Raw genomic sequence first — 18,257 nt, forward strand, 5'->3', positions numbered from 1 at the left:
ACTTGTATTCCAGATTTGTTTTCTTACAGATCACCGCCTTGCGCCACCGTACCGTATAGGGGACGAACTAATCACGATTGCCCTTCTGCCCTGACTCGAGGCGTCATCGTCGCCTTCGCTGGAGGGTTAGGGTATACTCTCCGGCCTTGACGGTATCCTTAAACTAACCTTGCCGATCAGCCGACTAAGCAAGGCAACTGGCAGTCGAAAATGTCGTCGTGGGATGAGCCTAAATGGTTCAAAGGTACTCGAAAGGCAATTGGTAGAACCCCACACATGCTTGTGGGCCACAAGACTATAGAGGATCCACAGATCACTGTGTGGTCCCGAAATATGTCTGAAGCAAGCACTGGTTTGACTTCGATCGGTGTGGCGGCTGAGCAGCTAGCCCAACGTTGGATGTCTTCACTCAAGCACTTGCACGAGTGCGTTAATGCCTTCCTGCCTGTGTATGCTCCTATTGAAGATAACGAAAGCACATTCAAAGGCGTAGAAACACCTGCTCGCACCATTGAGCGAGTGAAGGCAGTGCAGTCGGCATTGATTCGTCTCGAGTCTGAAGCCCACGTTCACGCCAATGAGGTGACAAACAAGGTGAAACTTGCTGTTGATCAAGCCAAGCAAGAGGTTAAGAACATTTCGCACCTGCTCACGAAGCGGCACCACAAGAAGATTGACTACGACCGAATAGTTTCGTCCTTAGCGCATCAGGCTTCAAAAACTGGTGCCCCTTTTGATGCCGACAAGACAGACACAGAAGAGCAGCGCCTCTTTGAGACGTACGATACGCGTGTGAGAGAAATCGTTCCCCAGTTTTTGGTCGAGATGGATGTAATTCTCAAACGGCTGGTTCTGCTTGTGAATGGCTCTACTGCGAAGTTTTATGAAGCGGTCGCCAAAAACCTTGAGCAAGCCGCTAAAGATGCTGATTTACCAAACACTACCCTCAATGAAGCTTTGAATGAGTGGAATATGGAGTTTTCAGCCATCAAGCCAGCCGTCGAAGCCTTAAGCTTCTGTAAGGGCGGACGCAATGAGATGCCCACTCACTTTGACGAGCGTGTACATGTCCCTGGGTCGAACACTATTTCCGAGTCTTTTGTTGGGCGTGCGTTCAACAAGGTCGCCCAAAACGTGGTCATGCCTAGATTTGTTGGCGGAATGGGTTTCTTTGGCGACGAGAAGGCATTGGCTAAAGAAGATGCTGAAAATGCTGAAAATGCTGAACGAGAGGAAGCTCAGCAACGCGAACAATCTGGCTCACCTCCCCCGATCCCTCCTAAGGCTAGTCACGCGCAATGGGCAGAAGCGCTCTACCCCTACAAAGGTGATGACGGTGATCTGTCATTCGCCGCTGGAGAAAAGATTCAAATTTTGGACCAAGGTACAGATGGTGATCCCAATTGGTGGCTGGGTAAGAAATCTGACGGTGCTCAAGGGCTGTTCCCCAAGAATTATGTTAAGTTATCTGAGCCGGCATTACCACCGCGTAAGAAAGACCGGCCTCTCCCTCCCCCTCCGGCTGAGTCTGTGGATGAGAAAGTAGTTGAAACTGTTAGCAAGGAGCCTGATCAGGTCCTGGAGAAATCCGCTGAACCTGTGGCCGATGTTTCCGAAACAATCAAAGAAACCAAAATCGAGGGCGGTGGTGATTCCAAAGTCGTAAAGGTTGAGCATGAAGTCAACATTTCAGAACACAAGCCAGACGCTTTCGAATCCGTTTCGTCTGAAGAGCCAGTGACATCCTCTGAGCCTAAACTGCACATCGAGCCTGAAAAGCCCGCTGAGCCTGAAAAGCCCGCCGAGCCCGAAAAGCCCGCCGAGCCTGAGGATTCCACAGACCAGCTTGAGTCGACGGAGTTGGATAAACCTCTTGAACCGGTAAAGTCACCCAAGGCTGACGACTCCTTGGCTGAACCTACAGAGGAAGCCGAAGCCGAACCTGAAGAGCCCTCAACCAGTGAACCAGCAAAAGGAGATGACCTTCTTTAGTAGTGATGCAATTACCCTATATAACTATGCGGACAAATCTTCGCTCCAATCATCGTCGACTTTAAGGTCAGCAAGATCAACAGCAAGATCACTGCCTGCAAAACTATCTTCCTCGTCCGGGTAATCATTGCGATAAAAGTCTTCCGCATTGGAGTCGTCTTCTTCCTCACCGACGAAATCGCTTTCATCTTCTTCATCGGCTAGCAGTCTTTCATCGTCACTTTCAACATCACTGAGGTTAGTATAAGGGTTGTCAGAACCAAATAAATATACTTACATATATCCGATTTTTCCCGAGCTGCTACCAGCAGCTTGCGAAGAATTTGAATAGTAAACATCATAAACATAATCCTCTACCTCAGTATCAGGACTTTCTACAGCAACGGGGGCAGCCTGGGCCTGGCCATCACCTGGGGCTTCTTTTTCTTGTTTGGTGGACTGGGACATATAATCATCAATCATGTCCTTCAGTTCCGGTGGGATGTCGTCTTCAATTGACGACTTGTCTTTTGGCGGAAGCCGGAAAACACCCTCCCCCGTACTGGACAAAACAATATCGTTTTCAGCATGACTATTCATCGTCCCGGCCAGCCGGAAAACGGTGTCCAGCCTCTTGCGCTTAGCACGCACCACAAGAGTTTGAAGAGGCTCCTGGTCACGCTTCCGCTTGACCTGTACTGTATGCATTTTTAGTTCTACAGACCCCCCAAAAAGACTGTGTTGACGGCAACCTGAACCCAGCCAGTTGCTGACTGTTCCGATCCAGCGTGCGCCCTGGCATTCTAATGCTCCCTGCATGCGGGAAGGTGTGAAGCTTTTTTCTCTTTCCGTGCATGTGGCTTAAGAAAACTGATGTGGTGTGTATCACAGGTGGAGCTTCAGGCCTGGGGGCAGAGTTGGCACGAGAATTCAGCTCGCGTGGTTGCGCGGTAGCTGTTATCGACATTATCCGGCCTGCGCTTGCCGACCTGGTACCCACTGTTCGGTATTTGTCGGCAGATGTGCGAGACTTGGACGCAATGACAGCCTGTGCTGGAACAATTGCTGATGAGCTTGGTACGGTGACTGTCCTTATCAACAATGCAGCGGTGAGGCGCCCCTGGACGCCAATCCTGTACGAAGATGTAGCTGATATGCAGTGTGTCCTTGATGTGAACCTCATGGGCGTACTATTAACGACGAAGCTGTTTTTGACTGGAATGACACTGCGCGAACGTGGCACTATTGTGTTTGTGTCTTCAGCCCTGAGTATGCAGTCGCCAGCGGGCCTGGCAACATACGGTGCTTCAAAGGCAGGGCTGGTGGGTATCTATGAATCAATCACTGGCGAGTTTTCCGCCAACGAGCACATTAAAACACTTTTGGTGTGTCCGGGCCAGCTGGACACTGAGATGTTTGGAGACATAACTACTCCGTCTAGGCTAATCGCTCCGGTGGTGAATAAAACAGCCCTCGCTAAGCGGATTGTCCTGCGGGTAGAAAAGGGGGGGGAGGGCTTCCTCTACACACCTTTTTACGTACATTTTTTGCCTGTCATGCGAATCGTGCCATATACGATATCACGGCGCCTCAGGAAACTCTCCGGAATGGATGACGTTCATCCGGGTCAACGCACTAGAGACTATACATAGCCGAGGCTTCGACCTGACGTAATTAAACCTCCAAGATGTCCTATACAGATTCGGTTATTTCGAGCAATGGCGCTGATTTGGTAGTGCGCCATTGGCCAGCTCCCGACGGAGTTAAAACCAAAGCCAAAATCGTGTATGTCCATGGGTTCTCTGAGCACAACGACCTGTACAGTGCGTGGTGGCCCAGAATTGTGAGCCATGGCTACGACGTGACAATGTTCGATCAGCGGGGCTTTGGCAAGACCGCGTCCTCGGTGAAGGATTTTGGTATTACCAGCGACGAGAACCAGTTTAAGGACTTGGACCGTGTGATTTCTACTGTTCTCGACGGGTCTGACGTGCCAATGATTTTGTGGGGACACTCCATGGGCGGTGGAATTACCCTAAACTACATGGTCCGCGGGACTATGCGGGAGAAATTCTCAGCCTATATGGCTAACTCGCCCTATGTGCTGGGGAACCCCCAGGGGCCGAATGGACAATTTCTCGTCAAACTAATCCCGCTTGCTATGCTGGTTGTACCTGGGATGCGTCAACAGGTTGAAATTGATCCCCGCATCTGCACCAACGATCCGGCTAAAGTTGAACAGTACAAACGCGATCCGCTACGCCATAACATTGGCACAGTCAGATTGTTCAGCGACATGAAGAAGAGAGGCAAGGCCCTTGTAGACCCAGACTATGTCAAGCGGAGTATTGACAGGCCGGTGCTTGTATCTCAGGGTGACAATGACTTGCTCTGCGATGTCAAGGGCGCTCAAGAATATTTCCGTCTCTTGAACAATTCTGATAAGACCTTGGAAATCTATCCTGGTATGCCTCACGAGCTGCAACAGCTTAAAGAGCCCGAGGTAACTGATCACCTCAACAAGGTTCTTGCTTGGCTCGATGCACGCTTTGACAAGGCCGATCAGTCAATTAAGCCTGACAGCTCAACTGCCAAACCTGCAAGTAAACTTGACAAGGTGGGGGCTTAGAAACTAAGCGATACTTCAGTATGCAAGTACCTCGCTTCTGTTCTTGCTCCCGCTGGGGTTGGGTTTAAAGATCAAGCGCCACTGTCACTTTATATGTCTTTCTCAATTCTATAACTTCCGGGTGCTATCCGTTCTTTCTTTCCATATAAACTTTCTTTAAGCTTCTCGTTGATTCACACATTTATCCAATTAGCCGGCCGGCTTTAGGCGTGCTTTTTTCATCATTACCAGTAAGCACCACTAAGCACGCACATGCAGGCCCCGATAAGTTGTGAGCAAGTTTGCGCTGGTGATTCTAACGTACGAAAAGCATTGCTGCCAATTTCAGTGATATATAGCTCCTATAAGAAATGGACTTACTGAATCGGTTCATGGAAACACAAAGAGTCCCCACCCTCCTGCACCAGGACCCCGATCGTCCACGATAACACACGATAATTAGTTGGAGTTCAGTGCATGTGATTTGCATAAATGTCGGTTAGCATGGGTTTTTACCGATCACGTCACGACTTACCAACATGGTTTTCAAACACCATCAACGTCCAGACGTCGATATGAGTGAAGCTAAAGCCTCTCCTAGGTTGTACTGGGCCGAGAAGCCCGAAACCGGTGTAGAATCCCCACCTGCCTATCGGCAAGCGCTCTTCAAATCTGGGCCTCTTCAGGTTAAGAAAGAGATGTCAACCCCAATGAAGGAATCAAGTAGCCGTAAATGGCTACCGTGCCATGTTTCAATCAATGGTACGCAATTAGTTTTGATCTCCGGGAAATTGTTGGCAACTACCAGTATTCTCAGCTTGCAGTACGCCCGAGTTGGTCTCGCTTCAGACTACACGAAGGTGGCCAACTGTTTTCGCATTCGGGCCGAAGGCCAACAATATTTATTCGCCGCAAGTTCACTCAAGGAAATGCTTGAATGGATCCTGGCTCTACAAATCGCTATCGACTTGTCGCTACCCATAGATCTTCGGAGCATGCCGCGCCTTCCATCACGACGGGCGGCTTTGTCGTACGCAAGGAGTTTGGAACCTACCTACCATCTTGAGCGGTACATTTCACACGCTCCTATTTGTGGGACTCCCAAGACTCCCTCAGGCTCGATAAATTCCCGCGGGTGCCCCCCCACGACGAAGGACTTCTGGTCCCTCAACAACAACGATCCTTGGACTGGAATCATTTATTACCATGGCAGCTTTGCATCTGTTGAGCAATCCGGCATTCTCCCCATGAAGAGCTGAGGCGCATCACAGTTTATCTATAGATAGAACATATTTGAATAATAAAAAAAAATGGCAAAAAGGAGCCTTAAGAAATTTCTGTCGCCGGCGCTGATTCCCGGGGTCTCACTAATTATCAACCCTGGGTGCCCAGCAGTGGTCACTATTCTACTCCTTCTCCGAAACTCTGAGAGCTTTGCGAAGCCGCTCAGGCTATGAAAAAAACGGTGATAGGAGATGACTGTGATTATCAAAGCCCCGGACTTGGACTCATATACCCGCGGTGGTTACCCTGACTCACATGAAAGCAAAATTCATTATTGTAGAGGGTCTCGATAGAGCAGGGAAGTCTTCCCAGTGTGAATTGCTGGTCAAAGAATTGAGCAAATCAGGCCCAGTAGAGCTGCTCAAGTTCCCCGACAGAACTACAGCCGTGGGTAAAATGATCGACGCGTACCTTCAATCAAAGAGCGATTTAAACGACCAAGCAATTCATTTACTCTTTTCTGCAAACCGCTGGGAAGCAGTAGAGGATATTAAGTCGAAACTAAACAGTGGCGTCACCCTCGTCGTAGACCGGTTCTCGTATTCTGGGGCGGCTTTCTCGGCAGCTAAGGGTCTCGATCTGGGGTGGTGTAAACACCCTGATGTGGGTTTGCCAGAACCCGATAAAGTCATCTTCCTCGATGTAAGCGAGGAGGTTGCAATGCAAAGAGGCGGCTATGGCAACGAACGATACGAGAAACTAGAGTTCCAACGCAAAGTTCGCAGTATTTTTCAACAGTTACGAGAACCCAATTGGGCATGGATCAACGCTGATGAATCTGTAGAAAACGTGCACCAAAGAATAGTACAGGCACTTGGTGTATAAAAAAATCATTTGCAAGTTAGCATAATAACGTTTACATTTTTGTCCTCCACCCCTAGATGGCATTCTTACGAGTCAAGTAGTCAAACCTCGAGAAGGTGTACCCGATGAAAGGAAGATCCTCCCGAACATTTGTTTGTCGGTTGCTCGAAGGTGCCGAGGGCGTATCTGGAACCTGCTGAAGGTCCTCGATGGGGAAGTACGATGTGTCGATCATACTCTTCAACTTGGGAATGAAGGGCGCACTGTATTGTCTGATTGAAGCCCAATCAACTCCGCGGAAGAAAGGATGAGCCTTAATCTCATCAGCCCCACCTCTGCCCAGTCGCTGATCCTGAGAAGTTAGGAGACGACGAATGAGATCCTCCGCTTCCGGAGACAAATGAATGTCCTCAGGGAATTGCAGAGTCTCTTGCCAATTGAGAATCTTACAGTAAGTCTCTTGGGGTGTTTCAGAACAGAACGGCGGCCACCCCACTAAACACTCAAACATAATAGCACCCAAAGACCACCAATCGCATTCGTGGCCGTATCCTTTGTGAACAAAGATTTCAGGTGCAATATAGTCAGGTGTGCCAACCGTAGAATAAGCCATAAGACGACGTGATTTACGCCAAGTGGAAATTTGTTGCCGGTTTGAAATAGTGAGGTGAATGGCATCGACGACCGTAGAGTTTCGGTTTCGTTGAGTTCCGCTACTCTGTCGGTCTTTCTCCAGCAACTGACGATAGTAACTTGAATCGTGGGTTTTGTGGAACCCGGTAGACAAACCAAAATCAGAAACCTTGATGTGGCCCGATTTATCGATCAGAATGTTGTCAGGTTTGATATCTCGGTGAATGAAGCCTAGCTTGTGAATAGCCTCAATGGCTAAAACGCATTCAGCAATGTAGAATCGTGTGATATCTTCACTGAAAACATCATACTTGATAAGCATGGTCATCAAGTCTCCTCCGGGCAAAAACTCCATAATGAGATATAGATAGTCTGCGTCCTGGAATGAATAATATAGACTCACGACCCAAGGAGAGTCAGAATCTGCCAAAACATCACGTTCAGCCTTAACATGAGCAAGCTGGTCCTTTTTAAACATCTCGGACTTGAATAACGTCTTCATAGCATATACTTTACCAGTGTCACGCTTTTGCACCAAACGAACCTCGCCAAAGGCACCTTTTCCAATAACTTTTACTGTCACAAAGTCTTCCAAGCTCAGCTTTGTTCGTCGAAGGCGTAAAAACGATGATTCTTTACGACCAAGAGACATGAGCTGGCGATTTCGTCGCTCCTCGGAACATCGCTCTTGAGCCAGTGCTTGTTCAGTTTGGACTCGTCTCTGATTTCTCTCAATAGCATGAGAGACATTCAGCTTGAAAAAGTGTTCGATTCGCAGCTTTGTTGCAGCTGCTTTTTCCTGTGTGAGCTGGCTAAATCGCTCAGGGTGCCGCTCAATAAACATTTCTGCGGGGGGCTGCTTCGGTGAAGATGAAATCCCGTTCGAAACCGCACTCGTGGTGCTCATCTGGCCAATGGACGTTTGTGAAGAGTTTCCTTGGCGCAAATGATACATGTTGGGTGGAGGAGCCTGGCGGGAGGGGCTCTGATCGCGGCGGTATGGAGACGAGGGGTTGAACGAGCGCAGCGGCGAGGCAGTTCGAACTGGAGACGCAGATCGGGCAGAATTCAATCCCGGAGAGCCCGGCCGAGCATAGTAAGGATCGCTCAGCATCGGCTGATCATATCCGAGACTGGGAACATACCCAAGAGCCGCGTTTGACTGACCCCCTGTCTGCAATGCGCCTCCAGCCTGCTGTCCATTGACCTGACGCTGAGCCAAAAGTGATGCCTGACTCGGAGACGGCATCTGCATGAAAGGATAGCTCTGTTGAGGCGAGGCTGGCTGCGGGCTGTGCGGTAGAGTCGGAGGATGGGCAGTCGGTGAAGCCTGTTGGTCAAAGCCCTGCGACCTATTGGAGTGCAATGAAGCCTGTGACTGGGGATTCTGATTGTACCATCCGCTTGGAGGTGCCTGAGGGATAGACTGCGGTGCAGAAGCGGACCCCGTGTCGTTCCCGTAGCGACCAGGTGAGGTATGTACTGGTTGTGAGGATTGCCCATACATGTCTGTCCGTTGCCTGTCGCCATAATTAGACGCCATGTTGCTGTCTACTTGCATAGGGCGGTTTTGTCCCCCGTAATCCTGCTGGTATCCCCCTTGGTTTCGATCAAACATAGCTTGGTTTGGAGAAACGTTAGGTTAGTAAGCTGACAGCTCCTGATTCAAGGTTACTAGGCTAGAGTACAATGTTCATATGCGAAACTCAAGCAGTAATGGGAGTTCGGGCTACAAAGCTGTGATGATTGAGTTCCAACCACGCGTCTCTGGTATTTTTTAAAATTGCAGAGACAGCCCCTGATGATAGCTGCAAGATCACCTGCAAGCTAGCCTCAAGGTAACCCATCATTCCAACTGCTCGTAGCTTGAATTCAGTTCTTTCGGGCATTTCTCGGCGCCCTCGTAAAAGCCCGCTGTCTAAAGTCTCGACCGCTCATATCGCTCGTTGGCGGCGTCATTACATCCCTTAGTAACCCCCACCTATATCAAAAAAATTATTCACTAAACCTCCCAAGGCATCTTCTCGAGACTTGAATAACCCGGTCACAGGGAATTTTTTTCTAAAACGTAGCAATGAAGAACACCGTAAGCGATGATCCGCCGCGGTACATTTCTGCGATGACCTTTGGCGTTCTCAGTCCTAAAGAGATCGAAAAGCTGAGTGTCGTGGACATTACCACCCGGGACTTGTACGATCTCGAAAACGGTCGCCTCCCCAAACAACATGGTGCACTTGACCGCAAGATGGGTGTCAGTGATAATTTTAGTGACTGCTCTACTTGTGGGGGTCGTCTTGCTACTTGTCAGGGCCATTTTGGGCGTATCAAGCTTGCTCTGCCCGTGTTCCACATCGGCTACCTCAAACAAACCATTTCGATTTTACAAAACATTTGCAAGGACTGCAGCAGTGTTTTGCTTGACCTTGAAACAAAACGCAAGTTCCTTGCCGAACTGCGTCATCCAGGAATCGACAATTTGCGTCGAATGCAAATCCTTAAGCGGATCAATGACCAGTGCAAAAAGCAGCGTCGCTGTTTACATTGCAACGCTCTCAATGGCGTCGTCAAGAAAGCTTCCGCCCTCAAGATTATCCATGACAAGTATCGTTGGATCGGCAAGAAGGTTCCTGATGATAAAATCGAGTTCGACGCTTCGTTTGAGAATGCTCGCCGTGACGTACCCGATCTTGACAAGTTCGTGAAAAAGGCCATGGACGACTTGAACCCACTGCGTGTTCTTAATTTATTTAAACAGATCAGCCCTCCTGATTGTGAGCTTTTAGGCCTAGATTCACGCAAGGGCCGGCCAGAGGATTACCTTTGGCAGGAAGTCCCTGCTCCCCCAGTGTGCATTCGGCCCTCGGTCATGCAGGATACTGCTAGTAACGAAGACGATTTGACGGTTAAGCTCACAGAAATTGTATGGACTTCTAACATTATTCGTGCTGGTCTTGAAAAGGGTATCTCTCTGGTCAATCTCATGGAGCAGTGGGAGTTTCTTCAGCTTTCTTTGGCTTTGTACATCAACAGTGACACTCCATCAGGTCCTGGAATGCCAGCTTCAAAGCCAATCAGAGCACTTTGCCAGCGCCTCAAAGGCAAGCAGGGACGGTTCCGTGGTAACCTAAGCGGCAAGCGAGTGGATTTCTCTGGCCGTACTGTCATCTCGCCTGATCCGAACTTGGCAATTGACGAAGTCGCTGTTCCTGATCGTATTGCAAAGATCTTGACTTACCCTGAGAGAGTCACGCGGTACAACCGGGACAAGCTCAAGACGCTGGTTGCAAACGGTGCTTTACAGTACCCCGGTGCTAATTATGTCTTGAAGAAAAATGAGACAGTTAGGCGAAACTTGCGATTTGGTCGCCGGGCAGAAATTTCTCGAGACTTAAATATTGGTGATATTGTAGAGCGACATCTTGAAGATGGCGATATTGTGCTTTTCAACCGTCAGCCATCCCTGCATCGTCTTTCAATTCTGTCACATCGGGTCAAGGTTAGACCTTGGCGTACTTTCAGACTGAACGAATGTGTTTGCACTCCTTATAACGCAGATTTCGATGGTGATGAGATGAACTTGCATGTTCCGCAAACTGAGGAAGCGCGAGCCGAAGCTATGAACCTCATGGGAGTCACACACAACCTCATTACCCCTCGTTCTGGTGGACCTATTATCGCTGCTACACAGGACTTCATCTCTGCAAGTTATTTGATTTCCAAGAAAGATCAATTTTTCGATCGTGCTCAACTTTCTATGATCCTGGCTATGATGTCAGACGCAAACACACACTTTGACATCCCGCATCCCACAATTGTCAAACCTCAAAACTTGTGGACTGGAAAGCAAGTGTTCTCTTTGTTGATCAAGCCAAACGCAGACAGCAAAGTTGAAATCAACCTTGAAGCGAAAAACAAGACATTCCAGGCCCCGAGAAAAGGCCAGCCTCTCGAAATGAGCCCAAATGATGGCTACGTTGTTATTCGAGGCTCTCAAGTTCTTTGCGGTGCTATGGACAAGAATCTCCTCGGTGACGGTAAGAAAAATTCTGTTTTCTATGCTATTCTTCGCGACTATGGTCCAAAGGAGGCGGCTGTCGCTATGAACCGGATGGCCAAGATGTGTGCTCGCTGGCTGGGCAATAGAGGTTTCTCTATTGGCGTAAGTGATGTCACACCTGGCGAGAATCTTTCACGTCTCAAGGACCAACTGGTTGAAGCCGCTTATGCGAAATGTGACGAGCTCATTCAGCTGTACTCTGAGGGTAAGCTTGAGACACAACCTGGTTGCAATGAGGAACAGACACTTGAAGCAAAAATCGGAGGTCTACTCTCAAAAGTTCGTGAGGAAGTGGGTGATGTTTGTATTAGCGAGCTTGATAAGCACAATGCACCTCTCATTATGGCCATGTGTGGCTCAAAAGGTTCGAATTTGAATGTTTCTCAGATGGTTGCCTGTGTCGGTCAGCAGATTATTTCTGGTAGCCGTGTTGCAAATGGTTTCCAAGATCGTACGTTGCCTCATTTCCCCAAATTCTCCAAGACGCCTCCGAGTAAAGGTTTTGTGCGGAATTCTTTCTATTCCGGATTATCACCGCCTGAATTCTTGTTCCATGCTATCTCTGGTCGTGAAGGTTTGGTTGATACCGCCGTTAAGACTGCAGAAACAGGCTATATGTCTCGTCGACTAATGAAATCGCTTGAAGACCTGTCGTCCTTGTATGACCGCACGGTGCGCACCTCATCTAACCTTGTTGTTCAGTTCAATTATGGTGGTGACGGTCTCGATCCTTTCGACATGGAGGGTGATGCTCAACCAGTCGACTTTGATCGTACTTGGGCTCATTGCGGTAATATTACTTTTGATGTTAATGCTATTGGCCTACGGCCATTTGAGGTTATCAACTTGACTAATGAAATTCTAAAGGTGCCCGAGCAGAGCCTCAAACGCATTGATAACCTTGGCAATGAGCTCAAGGAGTCTTATAGTAATCTGGACGATGTGGAGGATTGTTACGTTGATGAACACGACCCCCAGCGCCAGTTCTATGAGTCGCTCAGGTCTTTCCTATCCGTAAAAGCGAAAAAGCTCTCGGTTTTGAGGGAACGTCATGGCTTGAACCCTGCTCTTTCTAAGACTTCAGTCAAGGACAAGGCAGTGGAGCTTGCCACTGTTTCCAAGGTTTCAAACATTACCAAGGAGCATGTTGAGTCCTTTTTAGAGATGTGTCTATTCAAGTATGAGCGTTCAAAGGTTGAACCAGGTACTGCTGTTGGTGCCATTGGCGCCCAGTCCATTGGTGAGCCCGGTACACAGATGACGCTCAAGACTTTCCATTTTGCTGGTGTGGCTAGTATGAACGTTACGCTTGGTGTTCCTCGTATCAAGGAGATTATCAATGCCTCCAGAACTATTTCTACGCCTATCATTACAGCGTGCTTGGCCAACGATGAAGACGAGCGCACTGCGCGTATTGTCAAGGGCCGTGTGGAGAAAACGTTGCTAAAAGATATCACTGAGTACATGGAAGATGTTTATGCTGAGAACCATGCATTTATTGCCATTAAAATTGATTTCAATACTGTTGAACGGCTCCAGCTAGATGTCAAACTGCATGAAATCGGAAGGGCAATTCAGAAGCACTCAAAGCTCAAGCTCAGCGACTCAGACATTGTTATGCTACCAGAAAATGGTATCATTCAAGTGTCGATTGTGAACAATGTTGCCTCGATCAAGGATGTTGACGGTTCCGAGCTGTACTACCGCGGTCAACAACTTCAACGCCTGCTGCCAGAGGTAGTTGTCGTTGGTTTCAGCGACATTTCTCGCGCGGTGATCAACATCAAAGATGACGGTAAGAAGGAGCTGCTTGTTGAAGGCTACGGGTTACAAAATGTCATGATCACTGACGGTGTTATTGGCCACAAGACTATGACCAACCACGTGCTGGAAATGCGCCAGGTGCTCGGAATTGAAGCCGCACGATCAGCAATTATTCATGAAATCGACTATACCATGTCTAAACATGGTATGGCAGTCGATCCGCGCCATGTGCAACTTCTGGGCGATGTCATGACGTTCAAGGGCGAGGTGCTTGGTATTACCCGATTCGGCCTAGCCAAAATGCGTGACTCTGTACTGCAACTGGCTTCCTTCGAAAAGACCACAGACCACCTGTTTGATGCTGCCTTCTACATGAAGACCGACAAAGTTGAAGGTGTATCTGAGTGTATTATCCTGGGCCAGGGAATGCGCATTGGAACTGGCGCGTTCAACGTGATTCAGCCGTTCCAGCCCGCCATTGAGCAGAAAATTCCGGCATTTGAGCAACTGGTTGCATAAAAAACAAACTGTAGCGTTTAAAATATTTAAATTTTTGTCCTTTTCCTTCCCGCTAGTTCGGGTGAAATCGAGCGAGCTCCCACACCCCTTACAAAGCCACTTACTATCATGTCGAACCCCAGTGAAATCAACGGCGGCGCCGCTGTGGCCATGGTGGGTAAAGACTGCGTTGCTATTGCGAGCGATCTGCGACTAGGCCTACAGAGTGTGGGAATATCCGGCGATTTTGAAAAGATTTTCGAGTACAACGGCGTTTACTTGGCTCTTACAGGATTGGCCACCGACGTGCAAACATTGTCGATTGACTTCCGCAAAAAGCACAGTCTGTACGAGCTTCGAGAGGAGCGGCGAATGGAGCCTCAGACAATGGCGAATCTTGTTTCCTCGACCCTCTACTCCAAACGATTCGGTCCTTATTTCGTTGGCCCGCTGGTTGCTGGACTCAACTCGTCCACTAGCAAGCCGTATATCTGTTCATTTGACTCCATTGGCTGTATCGAGCACGCCAACGACTTTGTCGTGGTTGGAACTGCTTCCGACCAGCTGTATGGTATATGTGAGTCTCTGTACGAGCCAAATCTCGAGCCCGAAGACCTGTTCGAGACTATTTCGCAGGCGCTCATGTCTGCCGTGGATCGCGACGCTTTAAGCGGCTGGGGCGGTGTTGTCTACATAATTGAAAAAGACAAGGTCACCAAGCGATACCTCAAAACCCGTCAAGATTAACTGTAACTCTTGTTTTACTGTGGCCACGCCCTGGTTGGCGGCTATATATATACATGATATGTTAAAAGAAATATGTGCAAATCGGGGAAAGCAGGACCTCAGCCAGTGGGTTCAGCTCTCTTCTTCCTCTCGGCGTTTACGCCAGACCTCCTCGAGCTTTTGGCGGCGTTCTCGAGCCTCCGACACATGCACTCTTCGGTCTTCTTTTCGGGAGAGATGGCGGCAGAGTCGTAATTCGCGCTCGATATCGTAGCAGCCACCCATCATTCGTTGCAGCAGTCCTTCACTCCTGCATTTTTCCAGCTCTTCAACAAGCTCTTCGCAGTTCTTCAAGGCCCGCAGGTTACTCATACGGCAGAAACCGACATGTCAGCAGACGAATCGGAAAAGCGATTTTTCAAACAGGGCACATGGGTGGTGGGCTCTGCCGCGGTGACTATTACCGCTGCTCTTTTATCTAGACGGTCTGTGAGAGCCCGTATGTACCGACCCAAGACGTTCGAGGCCAACCACATACCGCCAAAGTTCAATATGACAAAAGACGCAGCCTTCGCCATGGTTGACGCAACCCTGCTGTCCACTGGCTTTTTCGCATTCGGAGTGGCCTCAACCTGCTGGCTCATGGACGTCTCATCTTTTGAACAGTTTGGCCGTAAAATGAAGGCATATTGGGGCGCCGAGGAGCGAGAGAAGCAGGTTCTGAAGGAGGCCGACAAAGAGATCGACGAGGCCGTCCAGACTTGGTTCAAATGAGTTGGTGTCCAAAGAAAACGAAGGGCATTCCCCTGTACATAAATAAACTGTATATATGAAAAGAAACTAAATGATCAAGTGTGCAATGCCTGTAATCTTTTGCGGAAGTCCGAAATCATAGCCTCGTCTTCCTCTGCTTCGGTTTCGGGCTCCGCACGGGCGGCGGCCGGGGCGGCTGGGGCGGCAACTGCTGGCTCGGTCGTCTTTTTCTCGCCCAAAATTTCGTCTAAAATACTCGTGACTTGGCCCTCTGCGTCGTCCTCAATAGCATCGTACTCGTCCAAGCTCTCGAGAGTCTCCGTGACCATCTCGTCAATAACACCGCTTTTGATCAGCTCTTGCCCCAGCATCTGCATCGTACCCATCAGCTCCGGTAGCTGGACCAACTGGTTGACCTCTTTCATGAGTTGTGCAGAGGAAGTCATGGATCCTTGCATCTTTTGCATAGCAAATGCCTCTCCTACCTGCATCTGGATTGAACTCAGCCGAGCCTTAGACTCCAGGAGCTTTTCTCTGTGTTTTTGGGCCTTGAATATCTCACGTGCGAGCATTCTGGCGCTTTTGACGTCGTTTCTCCGTGCGCACTGTTTAATCATACCTTTGGTTTTGTTCTCGCTCGCCCTCAATCCCGACAGCTGCTTGTCAATTTCCCGTTGGTTTTTTCGAATCAGAGCGTCGCATTTCCGTTTCTGCTCCTTGGGATCGGGCCCATATATAGCCCGCTTAACATAGTACATTGTCAAAGTTTACCAATGGTCACCAATGGTTAGCTTTTGGACCCTCTGGAGCTTTTTTGGCTTGAGCTTTCCTAATCAGTGGTGGGTGGCGGGTTAGGTTGATAGCCGGAGAGATGCGCCACTCCAGCACCCCTTCCGCCACCCTTGTACCCCGTTTCCCAAAAAAATTCTTGCTGACAAACTTTTTTTTCCCACGAGAGCAGATTCCATGACCGGGAAACGAGGATTAGAGCTCCCCCCTGGCAAAGAATCGGCAAATAAAAGGCAGCAGTATGGTGGAGACATTGATCTAGAAACTTTGGTGTCGCAGATCCAGCAGAATACCTCTGGGACCGAGCATCCACCCCAACTTACGATCGAAGAGATTGAAGGTGCCCTCGCGTCGTTCCAACAGGGCCAGACGCTGCCCAGTGGTGCAGCTTCACAAACGCAAGCTATTCCAAATGCTAATCGCCCTCTTACTCTGCTGCAATCTGGCTCCAATGACCAACAGGCCCGTGGAAATGTCGCGAGTGCTCCCACCCTTCCTCAGCTCAATGAACCTTTGCGTCATTCGGCACAGTACAGCGACCAATTGCGCTCTCAATTGAGCATAGACACTCAGCCCGACAAGGAAAATGGACCAGCAGTGTGCCATCTCCGCGGTAAAATGCTACCATTCCTTGACTCCCTCGCGTGCCAGTTACTCGAGTCTTTGTCGAGCTCCCATCACCAGGAAACTCTTAATATCGTTACGCAGCCGCTCAGTGATCGTGGCCGTGCCTATCGCATGGTAGTCGATTTGTTCGAGGAAACGAAACGGGTGTTTGTTCCCGAAGAGGTCCCCTTCATTGCAGCTTCTGTCCCGGGTATTGGCAGTGATCGTTCTAGCCTGGCCATGGTTCAAAGAATAAATCTTGCTACTTTCTGTGCAGCAGTATTCGGGTCAATCCAAATCGGATTTTCCGAACTTAATCGCTCGTTTATGGCAGCTTTCGTGCCCGATGGAGGCCGTCTTTTAAAAAGCCAAAACGGCCTCTTCTTGGAACTCAAAACCCAAGCTTATATTTCCGCATTGTCGCAAAAGGAACGTCCCCACGAGGAGGTACTTGAGGAGCTTTTTCCAAAAAATATGGCAGAAGAGTGGGCTGCTGCTAGAGGCGACCGCCAGCAATTAACCCCTGCCGAAAATGACTTCATTACTCGATGTACAAAACGCCGCGAAAACATTGAGAGCGAAACTGGCCAAATAGAGCTTGCCAAGCGTTACCAATGGGTGTTTTTCTTGCGTGACTTAAGTGACTATGTTGGCAAACATTATGATGCTATTGCGCAGAAATACGAATTCATGCCCCCTAATGCTATCTCGGCTGGCACGACAGCTCCAACTTCAAACACTGGAACATCCAGCTCGAAAGCAACCGCGGCTGTCGCTGCTCCTACTTCGGCCCAACCGGCCACATCTGCCTCAAACACCCCCTCTCCTGCCCCTACGTCTACCGCTCCCACAGCTTCTCCTGCTCCGGAAGAACCTAAGCGGACACGTAGAGAACTAGGTGAGAAAGCCAAGAAAAAGGCAGCCGAGAACAACGGACAGCTACATACTGGTGACACCTTGGCAGAATACTCAGCGGCAAGATCGTCAGCAGAGGGTCAAGAAGCCTTGCGATTTCCTCGTACATCAGCGCTCACAAGACGTTCTTGGACTAAAGAGGAGGAGGAGGCGCTTCTGCGTGGTTTGGACAAAGTCCAGGGTCCTTATTGGGCTCAAATTTTGGAACTATATGGCCCTGGTGGCTCAATCAGCGAGGTACTGAAAGATCGCACACAAGTGCAACTCAAAGACAAAGCAAGAAATCTGAAAATGTTTTTTGTCCGAGTCGGACTACCCGTTCCTGCTGTTTTCGAGTATGTTACAGGTGATTACGAGACCCGCAGGACAAGTGGACGTCGTGCCCGTGATAAGAAACGCTTCGATGAAGCACGTGTTCAATCGAGAAGAGCACCACCGGCCCAACAGCAGTCTCAGAATGTTCAGACAGTGCAAGCACAGCAAGCACTACCATTGGATAACCTGCTTCCTGCCAATGACCATGCAGGTGCTGGACCGGTAGCCGCTGCGGCCAGTCGTCCTTCTCAGCCATTGCAGGACGACTCAATGCTTCCTACTGCCGAAGCACTCGATCGTGCACTCAATTTGTTCAAAGAGGGTGGCTCAGGAAATCCAGGATTGGCCGCAGAATCCACCGAGAACTCTCTTCAGCATCTTATCCAGAGTGTCGGCGATTATATCAACAACCAACAGTGAGATTGTCTCAATATTTAATGCAAATATATTTATAAAATCACATTTAATTTGTCTTGCCGGCAGTTATTTACAGATTAAGAATTAAGCAGTTCCCCATACACAAAGGCACGTGAT

The 18,257-nt window shown here is 49.1% G+C and overlaps 12 protein-coding genes across 12 annotated transcripts; 9 read left to right on the forward strand and 3 right to left on the reverse strand.

Moving 5' to 3' along the window:
* Positions 1-31: 31 nt before the first annotated feature.
* On the reverse strand, positions 32-3,619 carry B9G98_03588 (RNA polymerase II nuclear localization protein IWR1). The gene is made up of 2 exons (XM_024810145.1): positions 2,270-3,619; positions 32-2,224 (listed from the first exon to the last, which is right to left on the reverse strand). Exons 1-2 carry the CDS (start codon positions 2,788-2,790, stop codon positions 2,017-2,019), a joined length of 729 nt encoding a protein of 242 aa, XP_024665914.1. The 5' UTR covers positions 2,791-3,619; the 3' UTR covers positions 32-2,016.
* Positions 211-1,992, forward strand: B9G98_03589 (Drebrin-like protein; the record flags this gene model as incomplete). Its single annotated transcript, XM_024810146.1, has 1 exon — positions 211-1,992. One exon carries the CDS (start codon positions 211-213, stop codon positions 1,990-1,992), a length of 1,782 nt encoding a protein of 593 aa, XP_024665913.1.
* On the forward strand, positions 2,826-3,623 carry B9G98_03590 (hypothetical protein; the record flags this gene model as incomplete). Its single annotated transcript, XM_024810147.1, has 1 exon — positions 2,826-3,623. The coding sequence occupies one exon, from the start codon at positions 2,826-2,828 to the stop codon at positions 3,621-3,623; it is 798 nt and encodes a 265-aa protein (XP_024665915.1).
* A 35-nt stretch (positions 3,624-3,658) lies between these two features.
* B9G98_03591 (Putative monoglyceride lipase) lies at positions 3,659-4,600 on the forward strand (the record flags this gene model as incomplete). Its single annotated transcript, XM_024810148.1, has 1 exon — positions 3,659-4,600. One exon carries the CDS (start codon positions 3,659-3,661, stop codon positions 4,598-4,600), a length of 942 nt encoding a protein of 313 aa, XP_024665916.1.
* A 518-nt stretch (positions 4,601-5,118) lies between these two features.
* B9G98_03592 (hypothetical protein) lies at positions 5,119-5,838 on the forward strand (the record flags this gene model as incomplete). Its single annotated transcript, XM_024810149.1, has 1 exon — positions 5,119-5,838. One exon carries the CDS (start codon positions 5,119-5,121, stop codon positions 5,836-5,838), a length of 720 nt encoding a protein of 239 aa, XP_024665917.1.
* Positions 5,839-6,118: 280 nt separating this feature from the next.
* B9G98_03593 (Thymidylate kinase) lies at positions 6,119-6,688 on the forward strand (the record flags this gene model as incomplete). Its single annotated transcript, XM_024810150.1, has 1 exon — positions 6,119-6,688. One exon carries the CDS (start codon positions 6,119-6,121, stop codon positions 6,686-6,688), a length of 570 nt encoding a protein of 189 aa, XP_024665918.1.
* A 52-nt stretch (positions 6,689-6,740) lies between these two features.
* B9G98_03594 (Serine/threonine-protein kinase CBK1) lies at positions 6,741-8,918 on the reverse strand (the record flags this gene model as incomplete). The annotated part of the gene is made up of 1 exon (XM_024810151.1): positions 6,741-8,918. The coding sequence occupies one exon, from the start codon at positions 8,916-8,918 to the stop codon at positions 6,741-6,743; it is 2,178 nt and encodes a 725-aa protein (XP_024665919.1).
* Positions 8,919-9,374: 456 nt separating this feature from the next.
* B9G98_03595 (DNA-directed RNA polymerase III subunit RPC1) lies at positions 9,375-13,640 on the forward strand (the record flags this gene model as incomplete). The annotated part of the gene is made up of 1 exon (XM_024810152.1): positions 9,375-13,640. One exon carries the CDS (start codon positions 9,375-9,377, stop codon positions 13,638-13,640), a length of 4,266 nt encoding a protein of 1,421 aa, XP_024665920.1.
* Positions 13,641-13,748: 108 nt separating this feature from the next.
* Positions 13,749-14,366, forward strand: B9G98_03596 (Proteasome subunit beta type-3; the record flags this gene model as incomplete). Its single annotated transcript, XM_024810153.1, has 1 exon — positions 13,749-14,366. One exon carries the CDS (start codon positions 13,749-13,751, stop codon positions 14,364-14,366), a length of 618 nt encoding a protein of 205 aa, XP_024665921.1.
* Positions 14,367-14,732: 366 nt separating this feature from the next.
* Positions 14,733-15,119, forward strand: B9G98_03597 (Altered inheritance of mitochondria protein 11; the record flags this gene model as incomplete). The annotated part of the gene is made up of 1 exon (XM_024810154.1): positions 14,733-15,119. One exon carries the CDS (start codon positions 14,733-14,735, stop codon positions 15,117-15,119), a length of 387 nt encoding a protein of 128 aa, XP_024665922.1.
* A 74-nt stretch (positions 15,120-15,193) lies between these two features.
* Positions 15,194-15,856, reverse strand: B9G98_03598 (Vacuolar protein-sorting-associated protein 24; the record flags this gene model as incomplete). The annotated part of the gene is made up of 1 exon (XM_024810155.1): positions 15,194-15,856. One exon carries the CDS (start codon positions 15,854-15,856, stop codon positions 15,194-15,196), a length of 663 nt encoding a protein of 220 aa, XP_024665923.1.
* A 208-nt stretch (positions 15,857-16,064) lies between these two features.
* Positions 16,065-18,143, forward strand: B9G98_03599 (Telomeric DNA-binding factor trf1; the record flags this gene model as incomplete). Its single annotated transcript, XM_024810156.1, has 1 exon — positions 16,065-18,143. The coding sequence occupies one exon, from the start codon at positions 16,065-16,067 to the stop codon at positions 18,141-18,143; it is 2,079 nt and encodes a 692-aa protein (XP_024665924.1).
* Between the last annotated feature and the right edge of the window lie 114 nt (positions 18,144-18,257).

The sequence above is a fragment of the Wickerhamiella sorbophila genome (genome assembly GCF_002251995.1).
Source record: "Wickerhamiella sorbophila strain DS02 chromosome Unknown contig2, whole genome shotgun sequence".
Lineage (NCBI taxonomy): Eukaryota > Fungi > Ascomycota > Dipodascomycetes > Dipodascales > Trichomonascaceae > Wickerhamiella > Wickerhamiella sorbophila.

What these genes read in the sequence shown, in the direction of transcription:
- B9G98_03588 (XM_024810145.1), bottom strand. Translation starts at nt 2,790, where the DNA reads ATGCAGGGAGCATTAGAATGCCAGGGCGCACGCTGGATCGGAACAGTC. An exon ending in TCGGGAAAAATCGGATATAT is followed by an intron (nt 2,225 to 2,269) that starts GTAAGTATATTT and finishes TACTAACCTCAG; the next exon opens with TGATGTTGAAAGTGACGATG.